General features: G+C 47.6%; 1 protein-coding gene across 1 annotated transcript; it reads left to right on the top strand.

Annotated features, from left to right (window-relative positions):
- Positions 1 to 6,474: 6,474 nt before the first annotated feature.
- Positions 6,475 to 7,560, top strand: T265_07589 (hypothetical protein; the record flags this gene model as incomplete). The annotated part of the gene is made up of 3 exons (XM_009173146.1): positions 6,475 to 6,801; positions 6,836 to 7,446; positions 7,485 to 7,560. 3 exons carry the CDS (start codon positions 6,475 to 6,477, stop codon positions 7,558 to 7,560), a joined length of 1,014 nt encoding a protein of 337 aa, XP_009171410.1.
- Positions 7,561 to 10,247: the final 2,687 nt, after the last annotated feature.

Below are 10,247 nucleotides of genomic sequence, written 5' to 3'. Positions count from 1 at the left end.
GGTTTGAGTTGGTTTTAATGCACAGATATGACATCCGCGTTTGGTGTGTTCATATCCCGAAGCCCATAAGCGAGAGCGGGTCTCCTGAGTACGACGACGTATGGGCCTTTCCATGGATTATGAAAGAGAGCTGACGTACCAGAGGGGGTCTAGGCCTGTGTAACCAAATGAGATCTCCTACTTCATATGCTCCCTCTCTCGCTTTATTTTCATACTGTTGCTTCTGTTGTCTTTGAGCGGTATTCAGGTGCCGATACGCCGTTTTGTGTGCTGCACTGAAAGTCTTCATCAATCTTCTTCCGTATTCGGTTAAATTTACTTCTTCGGCGGGGGCTAGGGGTGTCATTATTTCTGCCGGCAGAGGGAGTTCTCTCCCAAACGTGAGCAAGGCCGGCATGAACCCAGTAGACGTGTGTGGGGTGCCTCTGTAAGCCAACAAACATTGTGGTAGGACGTCATCCCAATGACCACTGTGTAAGTTATCAATAAACGTACGTAAGATAGTTTTGATTGTGCGGTTTGTCCGCTCGACCAGTCCATTGCCTTGAGGATGATATGGATTTGTTCTAGTTTTCCGTATCCCCGAGAGTGCGCACATTTCCTTGAACAGCTGGCTCTCGAGTGCTGATCCTTGTCCGGAATGGATAATAAGTGGAGCCCCATACCTCATAATCCAGTCTTCCACTATAGCGTTGGCGATAGTGACTGACTCCTGATTAGGAATCGGTACAGCTTCACACCATTTAGTGAAATGATCCCCCACGACAAGGATATAACAATTACCTTTGTTGGTTGTCGGTAAGGGACCACTGACTTCAACCCCGATTCGGTGGTTTGGTCCTTACACTTCTATGGGCTGGAGCGGTGCTTTCGCCGATGGTGTCGGTGGCTTTATCCGCGGACACAGGTCGCACTCTCTGCAAAACTTGATCACATCATCACGCAGTCCCGGCCACCAATAACGTTGGGAAATGGAAGACCGCGTCCGGTATTGTCCCGGATGTCCCAATTGTTGGTGCATCATACGGATCACTTCGGTTACCTTCGCTTTTGGGACGACTACCTTCAGTCGGTCATCAGTCTGTGTATACAACACGCCATTCACCATTTTTAGGCCGGACCACGCATTCCGAAGAATCCGCCGATCAACGTGTTTTCCGACATCTCTATACTGGTCTGTTTCGTGGGATTGTCGGCGGGAAATAAAAGTAGCGTAGGGGTCATTCAGCTGTGCTGTACTCCACTCCGTCTCGACCATCGGATCTTGAAACACTGCATTAAGCGCTTCAATGGGGCGTCTGGAGAGTGCATCGGCATTTCCATGGTGTTTTCCAGCTCGATAAGTGCATTCAAATTGGAACTCTTGTAGTTTTCCTGCTATCTAGCAACCTATCCTTGAGGGTCTCGGAAGTTTTGCAGCCACTACAGTGCTTGATGGTCGGTGCGGACGCGGAATGGACGACCAACTAGGTACGGTTGGAAATATTGAACGAAGTACGCAAGGGATAACATCTCACGGCGCGTGGCACTGTACCGCCTCTCACTTTTGTCGAGGGTTTTGCTTCCGTAAGCTATAACTCATTCCTGTCCACATGGAAATAACTGCAAAAACATTGCGCCAATTGCGACGTCACTGGCATCGGTATCCAGGATGAAACTTCCTGCCGCCTTTGAAGTATCTGGAAGGCTTAAGATAGGCGGGGTTGTCAATGCAGTTTTCAATTGGTTGAAAGCAGATTCACATTCACTAGTCCAGGCAAAAGTGCGGTTTTTTCGGTTAGTTTGTGTAGATGCCCGGCAATTTTCGCGAACTCTGACAAATCTCCTGTAATAAGAAGCCGGTCCCATAAAATTGCATACGTCAGCTGCTTTTTTTGGTTGTGGCCAGTTGCCAATCGTGTTAATCTTTTTTGGGTCCGCATGCATGCTTCAGTTTGACAGGATTTGTCCCAAAAATTTTACCTGATGTTGTAACAGTCAGCACTTTGATCTTTTCAACGTTAACCCAGCTTCTCGCAGTCGATCCAACACTTGTTTCAGCCGGGTATTGTGTTCTTGAACCGTGGTTCCATGTATGATAATATCATCCAGGTATATTAAACAACATTGTGGGACAATGTCCCTTAAAACAGTATGCATCAAACGTTGGAAGGTGGCAGGAGCGTTGGCTAACCCGAACGGCATGGTTTCGAATTCATAAAGGCCTGAAGGGACTACGAAGGCTGTTTTACACCTGTCCGTGGGATGTACTTCTACTTGCCAGTATCCGGACGCGAGGTCTAGAGTGGAAAACCATTTGGCACCCGCGACGGCGTCTAACGTGTCGTCAATTCGAGGTAGGGGAAAGGAGTCGCGCCTAGTGATCGAGTTAAGACGGCGACAATCCATACATCATGAGTGTCCCGTCATTTTTCTTTACCAATACGACTGGTGATGCCCACTGTGACGTCGAAAGGCGTATAACTCCTTTCTCTAGCACCTCGTGAGTTAGTTTATCAAGCTCGGCCTGGTAATGTATTGGGATTCTTCTGGGTGGCCAAAACAGAGGGCGATGGTTCCCCGTGTCTATCCGATGTTGTAGTGTTCGTGTGCGACCCAACGTTGGCGAACAATGATCTAATAGCTCTCGAAACTCGGCAACAATCGAAATGATCTGTTGCTTGTCCTTGGATTCAGCGTCACAACCGGTTAACATAGCATCTGTCCATGTTGTATCATTGATCAGTGCGGAAACTGATTGGCTAAGTTGGATACGACAGCCGTTGAGCCACATAACGTGACGAACAAAGTCGATGTTGGCTTGATACCGTTCTAAAAAGTCCATTCCTAATATTACGTCAGCTGCAATATCAGCGCATACAAAAGTATGTGATGCGACGAAAGCGCTTAATCTAACGGTAGCTCCCGTGCGACCAAACTCAGCCACTGGTTTCGCGTCTGAGGAAGTTAAGCTAGGTGCTGGACACTGGCGTACGTCGGGTGACATTGGGACTGTTTTCTCTATAACCGAACACGATGCGCCGAACCTTGCACTCCTGCCGTTGAGCAGACCAAAAACGGTTAACAATGGGAAACAAGACGTCTCATTTAACGACAGAGAACCAAGTGACAATTTAACTGGAAGGGACTCACCGACCCTCTGTATAGGAGGGTTGTGTCCGCAGTGCTGCGCGTGACGACCAATCCTCTAGCAGTAGTGGCATCTTGATTGTGGCCCAGGAAAACCGAAGAAGTGCGCGGGTAAATCGGGGCGTCTTTGGGAACTGCTGATCACGGCTACGTTCACCGGTAAAGAAGGCAGGATAGGCCAAAGAGCTTCATACGATCTGGCGGTTGTCAAAGACTCCGCTAACGTCATTTAGGGCTTACGTACGAATTTCCCTTTCAAATGGTCGTTGTTTAGGTCGAGCGGAAACCGTTTTAGGATCCGGCTGTTTCGGTCGGCAGGTGATTCATTCGGGAAGACTTTTGCTGCGATTTCACGCAATACGGCAACATACTGGTCGACCGTATCTCCCTGCAGCTGTTTCCTTTCCCAGAATTTTTCGAGAGTCATGGGGGCCAGCTGAACACATCCGGAAAGCTCCTCCAACAGGGACCACAGGACCTTGGGGCGGGATGTTAACAAAGTACCAGAGGCCGGCACCTGACGGAGGGTTACTTCATCAAGTAGAGACACCAGGAAAACGCCGAATCGGTCCGTGGGAACCGAGTCCAGGAATGGTCGAGCACGGAAGGATCAGAGCATGAAGTCTTCCTCGGGGGAAAATCTCGGTGGGGTAGGAAGTTTGGGCAATCGGGATTCCATTTTTACTCCAGTCACTATCATTAGTTGCTGCTTGGACAGAGAGGCGTTTTCTTGATGGTTCATTTCCACCAGTTGTAATGGGTCAAAATCGCACAGTCGACGGGAAACCGCGTGGAGCTGAACCGGGACGTAAATGGGCGGAGGTTAGCGAACACACACACGACGAGGGATGCACGGAAACGGGAGATGTTCAGTCAACCGGCACGCGATCCAAACACACAACTAAGAACAACACTGACGGAATACGAACATATATTCCAAAGCACGGAAGGGGCGGCGTCCCCACGAACGGGCAACAAGCGAAACGGATGTGTGTACAAGTCAGAACCGACGAGCGTCAGCCTGGCAAAACAGGTCAACAGAAAAAGGGCTGTCATCAATGAAAATCACGCGTTCCTTCTTCATATCGAGGTCCAGGGAATGGGAATCTACGTGGAAAAGAAAGAAATAGATAGAAATATCTTAGGCGCGCATTTAAAACCATCAGGACAGTATGGGTTTTGTTACACCTGAAAGAACAGATCCTCGCGGATACTACAAAATGGCGTCATAATAAAGCGGATGCGGGAATAAATGTCAGTCTACCCTAAAAGCCGAGATTGGCTTTATCGAATTGACGGAATTTCATCCAAAACAACAAAGCTTCTCGAGCAACCATCGATCCATTAGCAGTATAGAGGAAAACCGACTTAACATGAAGGGTAAAGAGTTGGTCTGAAATGAAAATAACGAAGCCAGCCAACACGTTACAACGGAGATAATTTTTCTGAGTGTAGAATGAGAGATTTTTCCTATCGTACCTTAGTGGAGAATAACCGCAACAATTTTCAACTGCTCAGGGCCAAAGGGCAACGTTGAAGCCGGATGGTCAAGGATTGAAAATTGAGTTTAGAGCTGTCGCTTATTCTAAATGAATAGTAAACTGATTTGGAGTGGTTTGCGGCTCTCCACCGCAGACTGGTTTAAATGAGATAAGGAAAACTTGGTTGAACCAATCCCACTCAAACTGCCACCAACTTACCTAGGCGTGTCGCGCATCAACAACTACCTCAGTTAAGAGCGTCATTGTGCATTCTGGAATGGACTATTTTGGTAAAGGGGATTATGCAAGCGTCTTCTTCTCCGTTGTGGTTAATCTGGGCTAAAATCATAGAAATCTCCAGCTTTCAAAGAACAAAGAAAGTGCGTTATTTACAGGAGTTAATGTACATCATTTCACCAGTGTACGTTTGGAAGAATCTGGGACAGATTTTCCTTCCTGCAGGCATGGTCTGGGAAATTCTGCAGGTTTCATTCGTCACGTATTTATCTCCACATTTTGAATGATGGCTCGTCACATTCGTCCCGCAAGCTGCTGCTAATTTGATTGAGCCTGTTAGGTACTGCTAGCCTGAAGAATTAAAGCAAAACCTAATAAAATAGCCGTCGAGTTGCAGAAAAATTTGGGTATAGAGTATCGAATCGGGTGGTGGGAACGTCCAGGGAACGTCCACTCGGTGTCTAGAAGGAAATGGTCGTAGACGGAAACCTTTAGTGATGCACCAGGATATTGGTCTCGACGAGAAAAAGTTGGTTTGGTGTCCGTGCGACCGCCGTAGCATGGCGTGAATGTTTTGGCGGGACCTGAGTGCAGTGCAGCACATTGATCTATGTGAAGATTTCAAAGGTTTTAACAGATTTTTTATAATAAGAGCTGTATGGGGGATTAGTGTTTTGACTAGAATACCAGAGGGGGAAGAATACAAATTCGTCTGTAATTTCATAAGTTTCGTCAAAGCCTGGAAGCCTTATTACTCCACACATGCCTTTGCAGTAGACAGAAGCCTCAAGCTCGCATGAGGTTAACTGCCCACCCATCGGCGACTAGTTGCACGAAAGTTTGGTGCACTTGCTGCTGGGCTGTTAGTGGTCGTACGGGGTTAACAGCTCACATTTCCATGATGCAACGTAAAGCGCACCTCATATTTGCGCCACAGATGCTAAACTGGTAGTTAAGTAAAATAAAGATGACTGACTTAACGCCTTCCTTTCATGTATTTACCGGCAACAGGCACAAAACATTCAAATCATGTCATGCGACAGGAATTTGGTGGGTAGACAACGTAAACGATGCGCTCAGACCAATCACTCATATGGGTGTAAGGTGTCTCAAAAATTTCTTCGAACTGTTGGTATGGCAGTTCATCCAATCTCCTTAAGAGAAGTTAGTCGGGGTAAGTCTTACTTTGCGGAAACAGCCGAGAAGTCTGCATCAGCCGAAACGTCAAGAAACACTAGAGCGCCAAAAGAAATCATTTATGGATCGTTGGCCTACAAAGAGCAAAATATTTGACCCTGAAAACACAAAACCCGTCGAAGGTTGGCATCAGAATTAATGAATTGGCTTTATTTCAAGCGGGTCTCACTCCTCCGTCAAATTTTTCTGATCCTGCCCTGAAAATTTCAAACTGTGCGCCAAACTTAGGTTGGGAGGATCTAGCTTCTAGAAGAAAAGATTTCGTAATCAGAGATTTGTCTTTCATCTGTCTAGCTGACCTTTTAATTGCCACTCGCTATCCTTGCCCGATCTCGAAGTGTTTATTCGCATCATCGATATAAATGCTGCCATCTATTCGTAGGATCTGATCAATCGGTCCGGTCGTCACGTCCTCCGACTTGCTTTCTAGATGCCGAAACCTAAGGTTGGAATCAATGGTTTTGGTCGTATCGGTCGGCTCGTTTTGCGGGCTGCAATAGACAAAGGGACAGTGGAAGTTGTGGCTGTCAATGACCCATTTATTGATCTGAACTACATGAAATATATGTTTAAGTATGATTCAACCCATGGCGTTTTCCCAAGTGACGTCTGTGTGGTTGGTGGCAATCTTATGGTGAAGGGCATGACAATCGCTGTACATAATGAACGTGACCCTGCAGCTATACCCTGGGGAAGCCATCAGGCTGAATACATCGTCGAGTCCACCGGCGTCTTCACAACAATCGACAAGGCCAAGGTAAGTGTGGTCTCTACCCCAACCTGATTTTTAGGCCCATCTTCAAGGTGGGGCAAAGAAAGTAATAATTTCCGCGCCTTCGGCGGATGCGCCGATGTTTGTCGTTGGTGTGAATCATCAAACCTACCACAAGGGTTTGGATGTGGTCTCAAACGCCTCCTGTACCACGAACTGCCTGGCACCGCTTGCTAAAGTAGTTCATGAGAAGTACGGAATTCTCGAGGGTTTAATGACTACTGTCCATGCCTACACAGCTACGCAAAAAACTGTCGATGGTCCTTCTAACAAGGACTGGAGGGGTGGGCGTGGAGCCCATCAAAACATTATCCCCTCGTCCACTGGTGCTGCCAAAGCGGTTGGCAAAGTTATCCCTGATCTTAATGGCAAACTCACGGGCATGGCATTTAGAGTACCGACACCCGACGTTTCAGTGGTTGACCTTACCTGTAGATTGTCCAAGCCTGCGAAATACACCGAAATCATGGAAACCATCAAACACGCTTCTGAGGGTCCAATGAAGGGTATCCTTGATTACACTGAGGATGAGGTCGTAAGCATGGACTTCCGTGGCTCCTCTGCTTCGTCCATTTTTGACGCGAAGGCGGGTATCCAGTTGAGTGACACGTTCGTGAAGCTCGTTGCGTGGTATGTTTATTTTCTTCTCTGCTCATCTCACTTTCCAGGTACGACAACGAATATGGATACAGCTGCCGTGTAGTGGATCTGATTTCACATATGTACTCCGTCGATCATGCCTGAGGACCTCTAGTCATAGATCTGATGGATATTCAGTCCATCGGATTTGACATAGTCTGTGAACGTACCCTATTTAATCATGTTATCTCGTTGACGTTTTTCAACATACAGCCTTTAATTACTGATGAAGTGCCTTTATTTTAAGGAGACTACGGGCCCAATAAAGTTATTCATTATTTGTCAGCGAGCCGATTTCTCCGTTGCCGCGTAGTTGGCTAGGTCGTTTTCCTAACAACTGGCTATCGTTCCGCTCTGGTTGTGAAAGCTGTGACGAACGGTAAGTTAGATAGCTGCGTCCGACTTTCATTCGCAAGACGGAAACTTGCGATTAGGATTTAGTTCGCTGACGAGATGGCTCACTGTTTAGAGCGCGAATGTACCGATCGGAAGCTCTGCCGTAGTTGGCTAGGTCGTTTTCCTAACAACTGGCTATCGTTCCGCTCTGGTTGTGAAAGCTGTGACGAACGGTAAGTTAGATAGCTGCGTCCGACTTTCATTCGCAAGACGGAAACTTGCGATTAGGATTTAGTTCGCTGACGAGATGGCTCACTGTTTAGAGCGCGAATGTACCGATCGGAAGCTCTGCCGTTCGAACCCAACCTCTGCCTCCCGACTTCCTTTATCTAGGCTTGAGCAACCTGGCGGTATCCCAGCTCTCGTGTTCCTCTTGGGTTGCGTGGCAGCTAGGCACCGAAGGGTTGTTGTAGCTGGACGGTGGAAGGCGCCTGTGAGTCCGCGGTTACTGGTCGCAAAGCACCTCACCAGCGTAGGACGTCCCCCCCCCTTGGTACGATCGATTTCGGACCTGCCGCCACTCCGTCCAGTTTAACAAGAGCACCAGAAATCCGCGTTATTGTCGGATAGGTCAAAGCACGTTCAACGGGCGCATGAAGACAGCTTTCAAGTTGACATAGGCACCAAAATGCGTCACACAAGCTTACTCGTTTTCCTGCCAGAGACGATTCGTACCTCTTGGCTCACCGACCTGGTGCACAGTAGAATAGATGGAGTAGAATTTTGTCTAGTTGGAGGTTTTGACCACTTGTCAGACGGCTTCGCAAGTGCAGTGGCTTAGGATGACGTATTTTGCACGTCTGCGATGAGTGGTTCAGAATTCCTGGGATAGTTCCCTTTTCCAGCTACAAACCTTGAGCCGAAGCACAGTGGTTCCGGCTACTACAGCCTCGTTTGCCGAGGTGAAGCAGGGGGAACGTTAGTCGCGCCCTGGAGGTCTTTTCCCAATATTCTTACTGGTGTTAAATGTTCAGTGGTTCTCTCCGAATACTTTTGTTTGCGCCAGAATTCAGCTTTGACGTGAGACCACCGAATCTTCCGTTTATGGTGGTCTTCAGTTGAATGAGTTGTACCAGTCCCCCTCACTTTCATTTGGCACAGTATTGAGCTATGGCACTTTTTGGAAGTAACACGCCACTCATAAGGCTGCTGGAAACTTCGACAAGCCTGAAGAAGGGCTGTTGAAGAGTCGATGTCTTCGATTCCGTTTGTCTGTTGGCTGCGCGATGCATTATCACTCGGGTCAATAACCCCGGGTTTGTCCCGTCTCAGGGTTCCCGCTCGGACAGACGATTACCAACGCAAGTGGATTTACCAGTTGGGGCTTTCGTACTTCATTGTCCACCTCTGGGTCGTGTCCATCCCGAGAACGGTTTATCGAATTGCTGGTTTTGAGGAGAGCTGTCCACTGGCATACGGATTTCATGGCGTGACCTGTGGGGTAGACACTGGTACAGGTTATTTTCCCGAGTTTCAGCGCCATAGAGGTGTTATCTGGTTTCGTCAGTCAACATATTGGGGGGTGGTAATTGCTAGCTTGGTGATATTTCATTGCTAATGCGGTCGTTGATATCATTCTCAGCTTGAAACCTTTGGATTGATACTCGGCAAAACACCGGAACAAACTCACCTCCAATGCGTTGCGTTTCGCAGGTGAAATAATGAGTGAGACGAAACAAAACGCCGATCCTACTTAGTATGTACACTCGTGTTGTGCAATTCCGCCAAGATTGTACCTGGCCCCATCCTAATAGCTCCACAACTCCTGTGGATGTGAAACAGTATTGTAGGCATGGAATAGCATTTCGTAGGTCTCCATATTTAGTCTACTCTGGTATTACAACTATTTCTCGCATACTACTGGGCTCCATTCATCCAAAGGTGCACGGATTTACCCTCCTTAAAGCACACTGGGTCTTGAACTCAATTAGCCCCAACTCTCTTCATGACTTGTATTGACCAAAGCCACCAAATTATTCTTCGAATGATGTTCCCAGCGGGGCATTTTGCCTCAAGCACGAACTTCGACCGTGAATTTAAAAATGGCCAAGGCCAAAGCGACGGGGGTGAAGTATATCCTGTTTCGGCAGTTGGATGTAAGACCGCAGAAAAATGGGCAGCGTGCCGGTTACCACATCTTGGTAGATTCATCAGGTGGGTCACTAACCCGCTGGAAGAGGAGTTGAATTTCGTAGTGAGCAAGCCATAGAGAAAGAGGACTTAAATCCTGACGATGGACCTTCGTTTCAAAAACTTCAAGCGGAAATGGAAAATCTTTGTCAAAGCAGAGGGTGGTAAATGTCTCAAAGTAGAGAATCACCATTCTGAAAGCGGATTAGGATCAGGCCACAATCTTGATAAACCTAACCGACAAACTGCACCGACCAATAGTCGGC

This window comes from Opisthorchis viverrini (assembly GCF_000715545.1).
Source record: "Opisthorchis viverrini unplaced genomic scaffold opera_v5_175, whole genome shotgun sequence".
NCBI lineage: Eukaryota > Metazoa > Platyhelminthes > Trematoda > Opisthorchiida > Opisthorchiidae > Opisthorchis > Opisthorchis viverrini.
This window is presented reverse-complemented; position numbering and strand designations above follow the sequence as displayed.